Source organism: Adelges cooleyi, unplaced genomic scaffold (assembly GCF_023614345.1).
Source record: "Adelges cooleyi isolate 19-005CV unplaced genomic scaffold, UGA_ACOO_1.1 ACOO_flye_CR_arks_rails_tigmint_CR_PRNA_381, whole genome shotgun sequence".
In the NCBI taxonomy this organism is placed as follows: domain Eukaryota; kingdom Metazoa; phylum Arthropoda; class Insecta; order Hemiptera; family Adelgidae; genus Adelges; species Adelges cooleyi.
Genome location: NW_026096058.1, coordinates 321,388 through 339,662, shown reverse-complemented (window position 1 = coordinate 339,662; position 18,275 = coordinate 321,388). Strand labels below are relative to the sequence as shown.

General features: G+C 28.1%; 2 protein-coding genes across 3 annotated transcripts; one reads left to right on the top strand and one right to left on the bottom strand.

Annotated features, from left to right (window-relative positions):
* The first annotated feature begins 47 nt into the window (after positions 1–47).
* Positions 48–2,938, top strand: LOC126841388 (uncharacterized). The gene is made up of 4 exons (XM_050577840.1): positions 48–218; positions 1,555–1,649; positions 2,040–2,239; positions 2,308–2,938. Exons 1-4 carry the CDS (start codon positions 132–134, stop codon positions 2,553–2,555), a joined length of 630 nt encoding a protein of 209 aa, XP_050433797.1. The 5' UTR covers positions 48–131; the 3' UTR covers positions 2,556–2,938.
* A 387-nt stretch (positions 2,939–3,325) lies between these two features.
* LOC126841384 (protein KIAA0100) lies at positions 3,326–17,842 on the bottom strand. 2 transcript variants are annotated; one of them, XM_050577834.1, is made up of 36 exons: positions 17,667–17,842; positions 17,489–17,609; positions 17,254–17,433; positions 16,747–17,187; positions 16,176–16,314; positions 16,017–16,111; positions 14,674–14,793; positions 14,258–14,444; positions 13,999–14,189; positions 13,807–13,925; positions 13,543–13,688; positions 13,338–13,477; positions 13,086–13,251; positions 12,611–12,733; positions 12,273–12,462; positions 12,047–12,206; positions 11,440–11,983; positions 10,641–10,805; positions 10,370–10,570; positions 10,106–10,299; positions 9,890–10,029; positions 9,334–9,703; positions 9,064–9,270; positions 8,630–8,981; positions 8,229–8,438; positions 7,990–8,159; positions 7,600–7,803; positions 7,368–7,525; positions 6,742–6,856; positions 6,388–6,620; positions 6,165–6,315; positions 5,986–6,079; positions 5,743–5,903; positions 4,762–4,974; positions 4,207–4,314; positions 3,326–3,643 (listed from the first exon to the last, which is right to left on the bottom strand). In XM_050577834.1, exons 1-36 carry the CDS (start codon positions 17,726–17,728, stop codon positions 3,596–3,598), a joined length of 6,618 nt encoding a protein of 2,205 aa, XP_050433791.1. In that variant the 5' UTR covers positions 17,729–17,842; the 3' UTR covers positions 3,326–3,595. The 2 variants fall into 2 exon arrangements, with proteins under 2 accessions (XP_050433791.1, XP_050433790.1); XM_050577833.1 differs by having other exon boundaries at positions 3,327–3,646.
* Between the last annotated feature and the right edge of the window lie 433 nt (positions 17,843–18,275).

The following is an 18,275-nucleotide window of genomic DNA, read 5'->3' as shown; positions in this document are numbered from 1 at the left end:
CTCACGCACGCACAACCCGAAGGACCGCGCACCCGATTGGCTCAACACCCGTCACATGGTTAACACAGTGGTAACCAGAATTGTGGCCACTACGGTAAAAACATACGCCGCCACTACCCGCTACCGACGTGATGGTCGCCCGCTACCTTTTAAATCGTACGTCCGGAACGGCGATTCGAAATCACTTCCAACTTCCTTTAATTCATCCGCAATTGCAGGTAATTACGACTTTATTGTTTCTCAAAAATCGGCCCGGCGTACAACAGAATATTATTGACTTTTTAAGAGTTTGTTTTGAAGGTTATGGTGGTAGTCGCAGTACGTTTCACGCGTGTACCAATGTCGTTTTTTCGCCGGTAAACTGAAATTTCTACTGCCCAGGCCGGCGCCTCTTTTCCTTTTTCTTTTAACTCCAGTATAGCTAATAGTACTTTGATCTAAATCGCATTACATTAAAAAATGTAATTAATAATTATTAACAAACATTATCAAATTGGTGGACGTATTGATAAAGATATTATGTTGACCAACTGCAGTGCCGCCTAACTAACTTTTTATAATATCCCTTAATTAACGCGTGTTACGATCAATCATCTAATGTCCTTATTTCAAATTTGAATTTTATTATTCATAATACAAATCTGTTTTGACATACTTGGTCAAATAATAGGCTAGGTCGAATTAAAAAATTTGTAATTATATAATTTGGGCAAAATTAATATTGCTTAAATTTTGTTTGGTTAATTTAATAAATAAGAAAAAAACAGCTAATTTAAATTGATAATTTTAAATAAATTCAACATTTTACAAGTATTTTTTAAAATTAAAACTATCAGTTGAATTTTAATAGATTTTTTCAAGATGTAGTATAATGAAGAGATAAACAAATTATTTTTGGAGTGTAATTCATTAGGAACATACTCCTTGTAACGGGACTAAGTGGCCGAATGGATTAAGGCAGCAATGTCAGTCGTACGGTTTGCCTCTCTCAGTGAACAGGGAAACCTATCTAGAAAAAAAGACTAACCCTCCCCCCCCGGTCTTGGTATGGTAGAAAAATTCTGTTACCATGTGACCAAACAATTCCCAACTTCCATAGAGCCTTAAAGGTCTTGGTCATAATCAATTGGCTATAATCTATAACTATATAATATAAATAATTGGCTATAATCAATATTACTCATAGTAAAATTGTTTATTAAAGCAACTTGAATTATTACTTCAGTCATAAATTGACTAATATGAGTAATTAACTTTGCATATTAACTTTGTTATTTTTAAAAATAACAAGGCCAATGATAATCAAGGTACTTGTGTAAAGCTCTCAAAAAATTGATGACCTAATGTAGGAATTAAATTTAATTGTATTAAATTGTTTATTTATGTAAGACGTCAAGAACACTACAGTCTCATTTTGGAAAACTAAAAAAAAATTATTTTGCCCATAAATTAGATTGTAAATGTATTGTATTAAATAATTCCTGTTTTAATTTAAAATCATTTAATGTAAAAAAGTTCTACATTTTTGTTTTATATAAATTTATTTTATTTCAGATAAGGCTATATCATAAAAAAGTAAAACGAAGTTTGCCATTTATTCCGCCACGAAGTCAAATACAATCAAATACTAGTGCAATAGCATCTCGAGGGTTTGTTACTTTTTATTATTATTGTTATTGTACTATTTATAAAGTTAATTATATCTTAATAAAAATATAGAAATTGGTAATAATTAGTTCTTCACTTGTGTTTCACATCTTTACTAGAAGTTAAGATGTGAAAAAGGGAAGGAAGTAGAGATGAGTTAAATATTTACCAGAAAGAGGCAATGGAAACAGCCACAAACCCAAAAATTGAAATTTTGAAATTTATATCAGTTTATTTAATTTTTATGCACATATTAAGAATTATAAGATGGAGTATGTAAATCATAGGTTATTTTCACTAATATATTTTTTAAATATTATTTCCTATTCATTTTTGTTTGTAATTATTATAAATCAATGTATTTTAAGCTTCAATTATACATTTTTTTTCAGATTTTTAAGACCACTTAAAGAATATGATCCTCCAATTGATATCCGTGATACAATTAAAAAATTAGCAGAGAGTACAATCAATCAAACTAATTTATCATATAAATTGGATACAAATGAAAAAATTAGTTTACTAAAAAAATGTGAACAAATGGTGGATCATAGAGTCCCCAATTCACTTCTACATACCGTAAACACCTTAGGTATATTAAATTGTTTTAAATTCTTTGTTTAATAACTAAACATTTTATTAAAAAAATTATGTATATAGGTGAAATATATGAATTCTATGAAACTCCAGTGGACACAGTTGTGCCTTATGATGCACTACAAAAACGTGAACTTCCACCAAATCTCCACATACTCTCCGATTACCACAGGTTCCATCCTGAAACCGATATGATGTTTGAAGGTGTGTCAGCATTTCCTGAAACTTCAACTTTAGTCACTGGGTTGAAAACTAAAAAGAAATATAAAGGGTTTTCTGCACCAAGGTCTCCTTACTACTATAAAGATTAATGTTTTTTTGTTGTGTAAATATTAGAAAATATATAGAAGTTTATCTCTGAAAATCAAGTATGTAATATTTGTATTCGTCTTACCCTTAGTGACTCACACTGGGTAATAATTTACCCAGTCCTACAATGTAGGTGTGTGACTGACGTGGAAAGTTTACCTTAGCCACACTTAAATGAAGTGTGACTGAAAACTGTGCGCGTTACTAAGGGTTGGAAAAAAAAATAGTACGATATTTAAAAATTGTAACAATTTCTAATAGCAATTAGCTAATAGAGGTGTTGATTATTGTATAAAATTACTTTTAACCTCAAAAGCAACTGTTTAAAATAGTAACATGTTATTAACAAAAATATATAAGATGATTTGTTTTTTTTACCAAATAACTCCGTGATTACTGATTAGACAACATTGATTACAACATGCTTAAAGTTTACAGATTTTGCTAAAAATAAATAAAAAATACCTATTTATACATAAAAGAACATGACTAAACAGAAATGGGCGATGGAGCCAAATGAACTAATGTGACAGTGCTGTTACGCACTAGTACAGGTTTTTTATTTACACGGTTACCAGTGTAATCGTAACAAACATAAATATAGGTTGAAAAAAAACTAAATCGATTATATTATGTATACTTCATAAAATCCATTAAGCTTGATTGCTTATGTTTTTTAATAAGTATACACTTTATTATTATTAATGTCAATGTTAATACAAAACAGATTTTGAAACATAAATTCACAAAAATACATAAAATATAAACCAAAATTCTAATCTAGAACCAAGTTTTGTACAAAATATTGTTACCCGCAGTACATAAATCAATTTTATGTATTATAATATGCTAAATTAAAAAATGTTCTATATGTATACCTATTTATATATACCTAATAAATGCTATGTTCACAATTAAAGTTTAACCAACAAAATAAACATGTATCTGGTTAAAGGTATTCCTATAAAGTTTTCCTTAATTGTTCAGGTAACTATTTGTGTATCACAGTTTATAAATACATCATTTCATTGTAGTATATATATTACTTAGGAAATTTTAAAATGCCACGTTTGGAGTATCTGTTTTCACTCTGCTGAAAAAAATATTTATAAAATAATAATAACATGTTATATAGTTAATACTATTTTATAAATTAAGAGGACGCTCTCTTAACCATTTTGTATTTTCAAATAAAATATGTCTTAAGGGGTACACACTACAAATGAACTGAGCAGTTCTAGTGTTAAAATACATCTATGAAAAACTAAAGATCGAGGCTCAAGATTTTGATATGGATGATTTTTAATGAAACAATTTTAGCCATAGTTAAAAAACAGTTGTACGTTTTTTAAACAAAAACACTGTTATTAATAGTTTTACTGAAAAATGTCTATGTCAAATACTAGATTTATACAGCTAAAGTTTTATCTGTATGTCAAGTTCAATTAAAAAATTATAAATGCATATTGCTTAAAATTAAAAATTAATATTTTAGATATTTGTAAAATTTACTTTTCATTTTTTTTGTACATCTCATTTATTTTGTCTTAACAATTTTATAATAAATAAATTAATTATATTGACTATTATAAAATATAAATAACTGGCGTCCTCTTAATCTAAGTTTATTCTACAAACTTAATTTTTACTTACAACCAATTTGCTTCCAAACAGCATTCTAGCTTTATCTTCTTCTTGTGGTGATACACCACCATCTGCTATAGATTTGCTAGTTTTTATTTGTAATTTGTGTTTAATAGCCTAGTTTGAAATAATAAATTATATGAAAATTGTGTATGTGTGTATATAGTATGAAATCAATAATCCAACACAAATAGAACCTTGTGGGATTAATAGATACAGGCTGTACATAATAGAATACAAAAAAAAAAAACAATTTGAGTACTATCTAAAAGATAGCAATATTTTAGTTATATTTATAAATAATCTTTTTCAGCTTTCTCGTTCAAGGCAAACATACTACACTCATAATTTGTGAAGTCATAGGACGTAAAATATAAAATTACCTACAAATACTAGTAGGTTACAAGGAAAGTATAGGCGACTAAGGGAAATGCTAAATTTAAAACAGGGACTTAAGTTTTTTTTTATTGGTTTTTCATGAGGACAAGAAGTCGGATTATCAAGATTGTACAATACACTTTGTGTATTATTTATTCACAAACATAATTGTTTTTATAAACATACCTGAGATACAATAACTCGTCTACTGTCTGTTTTCATGGCTTGACAGAGGTCTAACCAAGTCCAAGTAACATTGTGGTATTCAATAGTTGGAATAACTAAACTAAAATCTCTAATGTCTTCTAAGTTTTTTTCTTTATTTCCTTTGTAGCTAACCTTTACAGGTACTTCAGGAATTTTAATATAAATAAATAGCTTATTCTTTTCGGCTCTTTCCTAAAAAATGAGGGAAAATATTTATTAATTAATAACATAATTGCACCCATGCCAGACTTGTTTCATAAGAGGAATGGAAAGTGACAAATTTCATTTATAGAATGTCTAAAAGGTGAAGTTATTTTTCAAGGTGTCTACCGAACCTATTTAAAAAAAAAAATGATTATAAAATTTAACATCTCGTCTTGCTTTTCTGATTTGAAAGGCTGATATTTAATTTTTTTTTTTTTAAATATGTTGCAATTGTTTAAATTTTTTTATAGTTTTTCTAATAAATTTAATTGATTTTCTATTGACTAAATCAAAAATCAATTTTATAGCCCTAAAGAAAAAGTTGCAAGTTTTGATGAAAATCTGTTCAACAGATACATCAGAAAACGAATTCTATGAAAGTCATTTTTTTATCAAAATGTTGCCAAAACTTATAGATAAATTAATTTTAAATATAGTAAAGATATAAAATCTACTTGAACCCTAAACCATAAAAATTATACACTTCTTGCGTACACGTGTTACGACAACGATGTTGTCATCTTCAGCGCTAACAACAGACTGAAATAATAATTGACTGTATAATTTTAAATACAAAATATAACACATAAAAATGTACAGTCACTTACTCTTTAATTAGTTGTTATACCTATCTAAAATGCCTTCTAGATCTTTGTCTAGATTTTTGTCAGGTGTTTCCTATCTTATTTTATTCCTTCATAAATAGCTCTTTACGTTCCCCTTATTAATAGCCATAATAATCCTAATTTTTTTTACCTTCATTTTTTCAACATCATCTTTATGCTCTATAGGAACATAAAAATTACTTTCTTTTTTTTTTCCTTTACATTTTTCTTCTGTCTCAGCATCTATATTTTCTGAATCTCTTTCAGAAAAACAAAATCTCATCATGGTACTGTAGAACTTTTTTGTCATTCCTGGAGTAAAATTACAGACCGCATTAATAATAAAATAATAAATTGTATAAAGCACACTGATAATGAGATGTTTAAAACTTACCAATAGTTAAGGGCACAACATTAATTTCAAAATGTTCCTTTACAGATATACCTCCAACAGGTGCTTTTTCTCTACAAAATATTCTGACTGCCCTCTACAATACAATTGTATTATTATACATTATATAATATTACATTAGTATAAAATATATTTTTATCCAGAAATGTTATAGCAATTACTTTGCGATCATCAACTGGCATATTATTTTGTATTTCAGTGGGTAGAATAACTTCTTTATACAACTCATTAGCAAGGAGATTTGTCATTCTGATATATCCTAATTCTAGTAAGTGCTCAACAGAATCATCACTTTTGGAATTTTTTGTATACCTTATTATATAAACATTACATTTAGACAAAAATATGTATTAAATATATTGTATGCATGTATTAAATACTTACAAAAAATTACTGAGAACCAAATCTGCAATACCTAATTGTCCATCGTTTTCTGTTAATCGCCACTGTGCATGTTTAAAACATATTTCATTAGCTCTAGATGGTACTACACTAGGTTTGTCGCCTCTTAATGTTGCTAATTTTTGAGTGGCTCGTAGCTGGGTCTCTTTATAACAAGATACCATCATATCTAATTCTTCACTTTCTGAATTTAATTGATCTTTTAACTCATTCATCTAAAATATGCCATTAACAATTATATTAGATTTTGTGTTTATTCAATCCCTTTACACTTCTAAATAAAACAATGTATTTGATTACAATAATTTTTTTTTCTATATTATTATAATTTGATACCTGTTTTTCCAAATTTCTTATTTCAGAGGACAATAATTCATCATTTTGCCAATCTTCCTCTTTTTTCAATAAAAATATTTCTTTTTCAAGTCTTCTTAACTTTGCTACTAAACACCTGTATAGAATTTTGTTTAAAGTTAAAACTAATATCAGTCATAAATCATAATATTTATTTAACAATAGCCGAGTGGCTGATATTGAAATAGGAAAATTTCAAGTAGCTTGGAAGCTTAGATCATGTCTTTATTTGCTCAATACACTTCCATTTATTATTTATCATATTCACTCACTTTTTCCTTGTTAATAATGCTTTTATAGATTTGGAAAAAAATTGTTTTTTATTTATATTGTCTTAATGAAAAATCTACAAAATTGAAATAAACATTTTTTGTTTAAATAACCAAACGTTTTTAAATGAAAAAATTGTTAAATTATTTGTTTACAACTGAACTAGCTTTATCAATACACTTCAAATAGTCAATTATATTACAATAAACACTTTAAAGAAAATGTATTACATTAAGAAAAAACTTATTTAAATCTTTATATTTAAATTATAACAAAAAAAAGGACAAATTTCGTTAAGACTTTTTTTATTGTCAGAATGTTTTTCTTAAAATACATACCGAACATGATTTTGTAGTTGTTGGATAGGCTGTCTATGGTCTTGACTACTTTGCAACTGTAATTGGAAACGCATTCTTTGTAATCGTTCATAAGCTTCTTTTCGCCGAGGTTCAACATATAGAAGTAAATTATTGACAATATCTAATATCATGGCATACTGTAACATACACATATGATTTTATTTTTTTCAGTTAGGTTTATGTATAGTTCAGTATCAAGTTTTTGAATTACCTGAAGTGAATTAGTGCATACATCTAAATCATGATGCATTAGAGTAAATGCATCTACAGGTTCATGTGAATCCGGATCACCAACCACATCAGGAGTAGCAGTTGGTGGTGGAGGTACTTCAGTTAAATGGGCTGGATTTAAACTGCTTTCGCCGTGACCAGCATAAAAGAACTCACATTTACATCGTGAAACAATTCTTTGGAGCTGTTAAACAATAAATATTTAAATGGTAATAAACTTATAGCATTAATCATGAATTTTTGTATAGAGTAAGAGAAGGTCATAAAAAAATTGCACCAGCATGTAAAATGTCCAAATACATATGGTAATGAAAAAGACATATAATGATATAATATATAATAATACATAATGATTCTTAATTTGAATTACCTGCAAAGGAGAGTTTTCCCCAACATTACTAGCACCAACGGTTTCACTTACAACACCTCCAACACTATGTCCACTTCCGACAAGATGAGGCAAATCAGGAAGATCTGATATGATTATGCTATCAATGTCCTTTTGTTGAATATTTTCTACGTTTAACCACATGATATGTTCTATCGGCATAACAATAAGATATTTAAAAATATTTCAGTTTACTACATAATTTTACTATTGATTTATACCATCAAGAAAATCTGTTTTCCCCGCACTAACTGTAGCGTAATATTGCATACTATCCAGAGTTCCTACCCATGTAGTTTTAGAAACTAATGAATGATCTTTCCACACCGGACGATGAATTCTTTGTAAAATTTCTGCTTTGGCAGCACTTACAATTACATAACCTTTCGTTTCACATCCTTTAAGTAATACTTGACTGTTGATCAATGCAACTGGAAAAAGTAGAAGTAAGAGTTTTATAAATCTAATGTACTAAAATTAGAGATAGTCAGACGACCACATTCTGTAGTACCCTAGGACTCCATATGGAATCGGAAACCGTAGGGAATTATTTAGTCATATAATATGACGAAAAAATAAACTATCAAATTCGAAAGAAGAAGAAGAGATAGTTTGAACACACTTAGCCAATTTTTGTAAAGAACATCATCTTGCTGACACTCAGATAAACCTTGTAATCTTCGTTCCCTTGTTACTTGCATAGAAAGATCATCACTGAAGACTACAGGCTTATTATCAACTTCAGATATAAGTTGTTGTAGCATGTTGGCTGCTTGACCACCACATTGTAATTTTGACATGGGAGAAGGACTAGCTTGACATGTAGATGATGTTGCAACTGATGAAACAGATGATATTGAAGTAGTTTGTTCAGTAGTATCAGCGCTTCTAGTACGATTTTTCATTGGTGTGCATCCATTTTCATTTATACAAAATCCTTTTAGTGCTTCAGTTGATAGATTTTTTTTTAATTTCTAAATAGGTCGATATAGTTTTAACAAATTTATCATATTAACTAGCTGAGTTGACATAAAATACAATGAATATTATCCTGACCTGGTTCTTTACTAAGGAATTGAATAAAGCAAAAGCTACATCTCTATTTCTTGTAGTCCATGCTCCTTTCAAGTGATACACAACTAATCTGTGAATTGGAGTGGGGGATCCATCAACTTCACATGTTCCAGTAGTTTCTCTGCCGTAAGATACTTTACTTACACTTAATAAATAACATTTTTCCACAGGTTTTTCTTTCACCTCGGACTACAAAATTTAATTTTAACAAATTATAATTTTCTATTAAATTTTACAAAAATCAATTCACACCTCTTGCTCTTCTTGGTCAGACTGCAGTGCACTTTTTAGCCATATTTCTGTGTCCATCAGCTCACAGTTCATATAACCAACAGACCAAACTGGCCGAGAACGGTGTTGTAAATCGTCTTCAAAATTTGACACTAAACCTAAAGTATGCTCTGAACTTGTAGATATACGTTGTCCAAACAATTCAAAACCTCGTTGTAAAGCAAATGACACCCAATAATGTACTTGGAAATGTTGTAGAGACACACACAAATTAACTTTTCTATAATGCCGACTCAATGTTAATTTACGTATTCTGCTATTATTAAACAATGGGCCCCTTCGTGTTGGCCTTGTCACACCAGATAGAATCAATTTCAAATTTTCAAACCACCTGAAATCATATAGGTAGTATTTTATTAATATACAATAATAGCATTATGTTTATCTACAATAATAATGAAATCATAAAACGAATAACAAGAAAATTCATGAGGTACTACATCAAATTTAGTGAACACAAAAGACTAAGAAATATCTTCCGTAAGTATATAACATGATAATTAAAATAACTTCTTACTTCAATGTACTACCATATAATAATGCTACTGGGTAATCAGCATCTGTATATGGAGAGCCAGTATTTGATTCTGGTTTAGTTTCAATAGAAAGACTAACATTTAAGTTTTGAGAACGAAAAGCTCTGAATGAATCATGCTCCTAAAATAAAACAAAAATATATAAATTAATAACTAATTAAAGTTCCGATTGGTTGAGAACTTAGCAATAAACTTACTTGGTTACTAGAATACTCTGGAAGTTTATCAGGAGCACAAGGCATAACTGAATAATGATCGTTAGGATCGCCCAGACACGACCATTTTAATTTAATTCCCAACTTTAAATTAGGAAGATTTAATAAACAAACATCATCATATTTTGAAGCAGTTCGAACAAGTACTTTTAAATGTCCTTTGAATATAAATTTTGCTAAATACATTAAAAATACAATCTCTTTAACATTTAACTTTTTAATTAAGACTTTTAAGCTTTAAAATACCATTAGTCCAATCCATGGCTGTATTATACCAGTTTAATTCCATTTCTTCAGTCGTGTTGTAAGGATCAAGCGATGCATGTAGTTTTACCTTAAGTTCGTTCACAATCATAGTCAAACGACCATGATATAATAAGCGTATTTTATCCCAAAAAGGCAACGGTGGGCTTGGATCACGGCTGGAACCTAACACTTTTTCTAGACCTGTAAAAAACAAAATACTAAAATTATTATTTTTAATTTACTTCTAAAAAAAATTAATTTTACAACATACATAATTTACATTGGGCTATCACTGGTTCCCAACAGGGTCCAAACGAATATGTATACTTATCAACTTCACAATTAAAATCATAATAATATTTTAATGAAGTCATTCCTCTTTCAATGGTCACATCTCCATATGGATCACTGAGTTCAATAGTTACACTTCGTTTAGCTGACAAAAAACAATTACAGTATAAATAACTTTTTTTTGGAAAAAGAAAAAGTTTATTCAACATAGCGTCGTTGATAAAACATTAACACTTAAGTCCAAATAACCAAAAATGAGATTTATACATCACATTTTTGGACAAAAATAATAAATAATAATACTTTTGTTTTATTTTATATATATATCAATGGGAAAAGCCCAATACATAAGTTTTTTAGAGTAATGGATTGTGAGCATAATACATACATAGAAATACTCAGATAACAATAAAACTTAACATTAAGAACGAGTCTTAATACTAAAAATTATTTTGTAAAAGCTAAATGTAAAAATATCTCATACATCATAATTTCCAAAGAGTATATAAACGTTCGAACAGTGTAACATAGAATTAGTAACATCAATTTTAAACACAATTATGCGTCTCCTGAAAAAAATGTATTTTATTTTTTTAACAATTAAATTGTTTTAAGATTAATATTAAAATTATTTTTTAACAATTAGAAATATATTTTTTAATTGTTGAGTTTTAGTATTAAGATGTTCTAATAAAAAATGTTTTATCATTTATTTAATGCAAATTAATCCTTTCCCTAATAAAATATAATTTCAATATATATGTACATAAAAAGTTTACCTCGGCGTGTGGGTTCTTGTTCAGCTCCAGCTAATTTCCCCCAAAGTTGAAATTTTCTGATATCAAGCCAAGTCTGAGGAAAATCTCTAAGCTGAAATTTCCACTCAGCACAGCTTGCAAATATCATTCGACACCAAAGTATACAAAATTCTAAGCCCTCTTCGGGCCATAAACTCTCTGCATCCATTTCACAAATATGGTTGACAACTTTTTGTGGGCCGTGCATGGACTCATCGGCCAAAATTATAATACAAAGATCACAAATGGTCCAAGAAAATAAACGGGTTCGTACAGGTGCTTGCTGTTTCATTTGCTTAGAACGTTGTATGTATATTTGTGCATTCATTTTTTGCAAGCTAGTCAACAACTCTTCAACTTTTCCAGCTGGTAATAGTAAACGATCTTTTACAACTTCAGAAACTTTGGTTTCAAGCATTTTTTGTCTTTTTAAACTCTCTTTGTATTCGTCTTCGAGCAATTCATAGTTATCTCTAAGTTTAACCTCAAAATCATCATCAGAAAGCTCAAACAGGATCTCTTGAATCTGCAATATAGAATTAATGTAGAACATGTCGCTTTCATCAAGGATAGTATAAGAAAAAATTACTTTTAAAATAATATCACTTGGTAAAGGTTCAGGATTTGGTTTTGGTTTTTTATGAATTAGTTTTAACCATTTTATAATACTGAAAAATTCTCCTTGGAATATACTGTAAAATTCAAAACCGTATGGGAACATCATTTTTAAATTGTCTATTGCAACATCCCTAAAAAAAATCATAAAGTTAAAAGTATTTTGACGTTATTTATTACATCAAATATATAGATTTTACCAAATAGCGTTTGTTTCAGTTGTTAACCCCTCAGAATTTTGTCTCTCCGTCATAACATTCTTATTAAAATCTGTCTTCAACATCTTAAACCCTTTTACAGTAAATATATTATATTGATCTACTCCAACTTTAAATAATTTGCTTTCTAACTTGCGTAGCTTTCCACCTTTCTTGAAATATGTCAAATCGTCTAAAAAAATGTATACAAAGTATTTTATATTTTTAATAATATATGTATACATTTTTATATCAAATAATGAATAAATGAATAATGTATTGTTTAAATTTAATGCATTGTTTTAAAAGTATAAAATGTAGGATATTAAATATTTTTTTACCTGTAGAAAACAACAAATAATGAGCAGATGAAACTTTCATAGAAAATTTGAACTTTGATTTGACATATAATGAAATATCAATAAACTTTGGTACAGTAACTGAATAACTTGAATCAGTAAGGCCTATAAAAAGTATATTTTATGTTTTATAGTACAAATCCAAGGTTATCCAAACTAATGGTACAGTAATTTTTTCTGTAAATAATTGTGTTGGCAAAAAAAGGTTATAAGTAGAATTATTATTATATTAGTTATTTTAAAATAATTTTTAACGATTAAATTAAAAATATTAGAGAGCAGTTTCAGGAGAGTCTTTTAGTAATCGAATGACGCAACATACATATTTGATTTGCCTATTTCTAACAAAATTATTTAATAAACAACTTTTTTAGCTAACAATTTGGTTTTAGAAAAAATTAATACATCATGAATTTTAGATAACCTTGCACATATATGAATATTTATAATTCAATACCTAAATGATTTTTTAAATCTGACATGTCAGTATATATAGTTAACAACTTTAAATGAATATTTGTACTCCAGCGACATTCAAATATTTCATTTATTTCAACAATTATTTCTTTGGTACTAGCATACTTTGTTTCAATTCTTAATGTCTTAGCATAAAACCACCAGCTCTATTAACATAGAAATCAATACGAAAACATTAAAAAAAATACTTAATTTATTTTTATTTATTTATAATTATATAACTATAAATTACTTTAAAATCGTCTGATGATGTGCATAAGTAGTGGTATTTTGTCGGTATCAATGAATCACATTTAAACCCTTCAATCACACATCTTAATTCTGGCATCTCAATATCGGATGAAATTGTATCCATGCGTACTAATATACAGACTAAAACACAAAATATTGAATTATTTATATAATCTAAACTGTGAAACAGTTTATTTAACGTGTACTTTTCTGATCTGCTATAAGGAATGCATTAGCATTTGAAATTGAAATAGAAACTGCAACACTTTCCATTGACAATACTTTATTTTTTGTGACATCAGTTTCATTATTTTCTGTCTTCGGTTTTTTTAATTCCAAAGCAGATATAACTCTTTAAATTTTAGTATAAAATATAATAATTTAAAATTGTTTGAAATTAATATTAATTATAACTAAATTACAATGTACATAATAAATGTTTATACTCCAGGCAAATAATTTATACTTACTGTTGTACGCAATAATGAGCTTTTAAAATAAATTGAGCTAGAGGTGGACTCCATTCTAAACGAACTGTATCCATTAATACATTAAGCTTAGTTGTATTTGAAGAGATATTATTTTTCATCTTAAAAAAAGTTAGTAAAACCATAAAAATAAAATGGTTTAATAATTAATATTATTTTTAATGTATGGAATACCTGTATTAAAATCAGCCCTATAAATAGTGGCGTACCCCATGCATGACACTTTTTCATTCCTGGATTGTATTCAGTATTTAAAAATGGTTGTAACCAGCAGCGCACAGTTTCTACTTGTAAATCGCTACACCATTTTCGGTTATAAAAACTGTACAGTACACTTTTAGAATCGTCCGAGTAGTTGTCGTTTCCTAAATAATATATTAACAGTTTCAAAACTATACAATAATAATTATTTTAAATAGTTTAATGGGCTCACTATAGACACATGGGTTACACGACAACACCAGTTTAAACTTATTATAGTTGAAAGATACACACTCTTTAGTAAGTCTATATTTGGTTGTAACATTATGAAGTTGAAACAATCCGTCAATACTTATATCATCAAAATGACTTGTTTGAGATAATTCTTTCCTCGTTTGTAATGTACCTAATGAAGATGACTAAAGAAGTCAACAACAAAGAGTTTTAATTATTTTTAAATTACAACAATAATTCGTTTTCTCAGATATTTCTAATTTTATTTTATATTCAAAATAAAACAACATTGAACAATACTAAAAATATAGGTATTTTAGTACAATGTCGATTACAATGTAACTTATTCTCTTTAAGGGGAGAACAATTTGAATTAACTGCTAAATTAAAAATTAAAATTTTATACATATTTACCTGATATGATTTAAGTATTGGATCTGTGTATGATGTGTACCATAGAAAAATGTCATCATGAGAATATAAATAATATACGCTGTCAATTCTCAAATCAAATTTAAGAGATCTCCTGAAATACTTTTAAATAATATAATATTATTATTTAATAATAAATTAAGTTCATACATAAACAATAATACATACTTTTTAATATTATTATTTTATTTTTATGATAGGATAAAATATTCAGATATCTAATCAAATCCCTCTCAGTAAAAAAAAACCCTAGTTGGTACACAATACAAATAAATACAATGCCTATAAAGTAGATGTAATAAAAATAGTGACTTTTCCGAAACAATTTTTTAAAGACTACCAGATAAATCAATTAAATTAAGTTGAATAAAATTAACCTAGGACGTTTTAAGAAAGAAATCCAAATATAATAATTCATTAAAAATGATTTGTTTAATAGATCAAAAAGGGTTTAATTTTTTAGACAATCATATTATTTGAATGGTAATAGAAATGATTTTTTATTAAAAAATGTAAGTCTTAAACAAAACATATTTCATTTTCTGTGGTACCCTTAACAACATCACGTTTTAACAGCTGAATTGATTCTTTCATATTATATTTAATGTATACCTAGTCTATCCAATTAATACGCGAACTGATGTATGTAAACTAGTTTATTTTAAATAAATCAATTTTTGTACTTTAAAATACTATACATTTGTTGTTATCCACTTGTCCCATCATCGTATCCATTGCTCAAGACACCCCTCGAAGTCCTGAAAATTAGGGTTCTTCAGCTGCCTTGTCAATTTGCATTTGATGGTGACTACGTCAACCCAGTGCCACCCCTACATAATCATTTTACATTTCGAGGTATAAAAAATATCAGAAAGGTGAGTTAGGGTTAATAAAGTGCCGTGATCGAATTTTGGACACAGTCAACTGCAAATTGACAAGGCAGCTGAAGAACCCAACTTCTAATGACTAAGGGATGTTTTGAGCAATGGAAATGAAAATGAGACAAGTGGATTACAACACATGGAAAGGGGATACTTTAAAGGGATAAAACTAATTTATTTTAAATTAAACTATTATCGTATTACTATGCATATTTTTTGGACAGGCTACATATAAATCAATTATACTATTATTCAAAGGTTATGCTATATTTAGGAATACTCCAATGAGTTTTTTAAACTATTTTTTGGTAAATTATAACATGCCATAATTTGAAGTTGAAAACTATGTAAATATGTAAGATGTTTAAAAAAAAACAATCATAAAATCAATCTAAAAAAAATCATACACAAAGCAGTTAAACAATGTTTTAAATAAAAAAATACCTTTGTTTCAAACATAAATTTTTCAAATAAGATATATGTTTCTTCTTGTCCCATTAAAGACATGTTTTCAAATGCAATTTTTAGGGAAAGATTACCTGTGAACAAAATAATTTTTTAAAATAATGAACATAAACTAATACTGAATTATCACTACTTTACATTGTTTAATTAAATTATCATTGACATCATGAGTTATGAGGCTTTCTATCGCTAATGCTTTTAACTCTCCTTTCATTTCAGTAATTGAATTTTCTGTTACATCAACAACACTCAACTCATGTAGTTGAATTTTAATTTTCTAGAAATTAAAATATATATATATATCAGTATAAACTAAATATTAACTAGTTATAGATGGAAATACCCCAAATTAAAAATATCCATATTTATTTTTTAAATATGTATAATTAAAAAATTTGAGTTTCATCCACATTAATAGTTTCTATTTTTTCTTAGATTTTTGCATAATGAGAAATTTAAGTTTATGAAATGGTGTACTATATTTTCGTAGTAAATCTATCTATACCCTGTTCGCTGAGAGAGCATGCCGGGTTTACGCATGTAGACTAAAGACTAAGCAGCAAGACTAAGGCTGGCAGACAGGGCGGACTCTGGGGGAACGCTAGTCACACTGGGTGCGACGCGGGGATGCGCAGAACAGCCAATTTTTGTCGGGTCGCGGCATGCTCTCTCAGCTAACAGGGTATACCATACATTTATTATAACTTACTTTTGGTAGAAATGGTGGAATGGTGGGTAAAAGTGGTATTTCTGATACATTTATATCCATTAAATTGTTCTGTTTTTTTGGTAACATTAAATTAGTACAGTTGTTTTGTATGAATCCATATAAACCTTTATTTAAAATGATTTTGGATTTGTCAAGCTTCAAAATTAATGTTTCTATTGTTAAGGGTTCATGAGTGTCTAATATGCTTTCAGCACAGACATTCACTGTGACTTTAGCCAAACAACATGAATTTGCATTCTTAGGATGATGAAGTAACTTTGCTTCCGCATAAGGAGCGTTAACGTTAGCTAATAACTGTCTAGATGACCCAATCACAGATGCATCTAAATGAAGATCAGTAACAGATATCACAAACAACCATTCTGGACTATTCGGTTGTAACGATACAAATGATATACAGCTTATTCGAACTGCCAAAAACTAAAACACATAATTATTACTTACTATATACCTGTTTATATGTATTCTATGTTAAAATATGAATACCTGAGCAAATTTCATAATAATTGGCAGCACATTTGTTATTTTGTTATTGTACTGTTTTTTTGGAGTCGAATCATTCCAATCAATATTTTTTTCAACTCTTACATCTCGAGCCACAAGACATATTAATTTATTTACTTCGCTGCTAATAAAACTACTTCGAAAACCAATATTATCTATGTGCTATGAAAAAACATTTGATCATTATCTACCAGAATTACATATTCTAGCTTCTTACCACTGAATATCCATTTTTCACTACAATGATGTCTTGCAATGAAAATATTCCAGCTGTGCGTATTTTTACATTCAAACAATACTTGTACTTGAGAAATAAGCTGATGACTTTTGGAAGCAACCTAATTTACAACCAGTTAATTGTGTGTAACTTATAGAAATATCAATAAAAAACTCACCATTTTAGAGAAAACAATAGTGAAAAAAATGTTACAAAAAGTAAAGTATTAAATTCTACCATTTTTTATACTTAATTATTCTAGAAAAATAATTTCTTTAAGTTGAACATTTGTATGTATACTTTAATTTGTAAATATTAAGACAAAACAAGTATAACTTTTGAGTTTTGTGAATAATTACATTGTAATAATTATTCCTGTTTGCACTATATTTTTACTTGTATTATCAAAATAATATATACAAAATACAAATAAATGATAACAATATTTATACTGATACCACAGAATAACCAGAAGGGAAACTTGGGCTGGAACTAAAAAGTGTCCCAGCCATTTTGTTTTCTCGGATTACGTACAATCATTGATTAAATATACAAGTATATTTGATCAATGGTACAATTATCACGCTTCTTTTTGAATTTATCTTTAGTCCATCTTCACGGACATATATGTTATAGTCTGGTTCCCAGACGCGAAAACTATATAGCTGTCGGCCTTAATCTGTACTGTAGCATTAATCTCTTTTCTATGGACAGCTACCCCGGTCAAGATACTTTTTTACTTTTGTTGTCCTTTATTGTAATATTCTGTACTATATTTTTAGATATC

Coding starts and splice junctions, on each gene's coding strand:
- LOC126841388 (XM_050577840.1), top strand. CDS start 132: ATGGTCGCCCGCTACCTTTTAAATCGTACGTCCGGAACGGCGATTCGA. Junction 219..1,554: donor TAATTCATCCGCAATTGCAG/GTAATTACGACT, acceptor ATTTTATTTCAG/ATAAGGCTATATCATAAAAA. Junction 1,650..2,039: donor AGTGCAATAGCATCTCGAGG/GTTTGTTACTTT, acceptor ATTTTTTTTCAG/ATTTTTAAGACCACTTAAAG.
- LOC126841384 (XM_050577833.1), bottom strand. CDS start 17,728: ATGGTAGAATTTAATACTTTACTTTTTGTAACATTTTTTTCACTATTG. Junction 14,794..16,016: donor AATTTATGTTTGAAACAAAG/GTATTTTTTTAT, acceptor ATTATTTAAAAG/TATTTCAGGAGATCTCTTAA. Junction 7,526..7,599: donor TATGCACTAATTCACTTCAG/GTAATTCAAAAA, acceptor TGTATGTTACAG/TATGCCATGATATTAGATAT.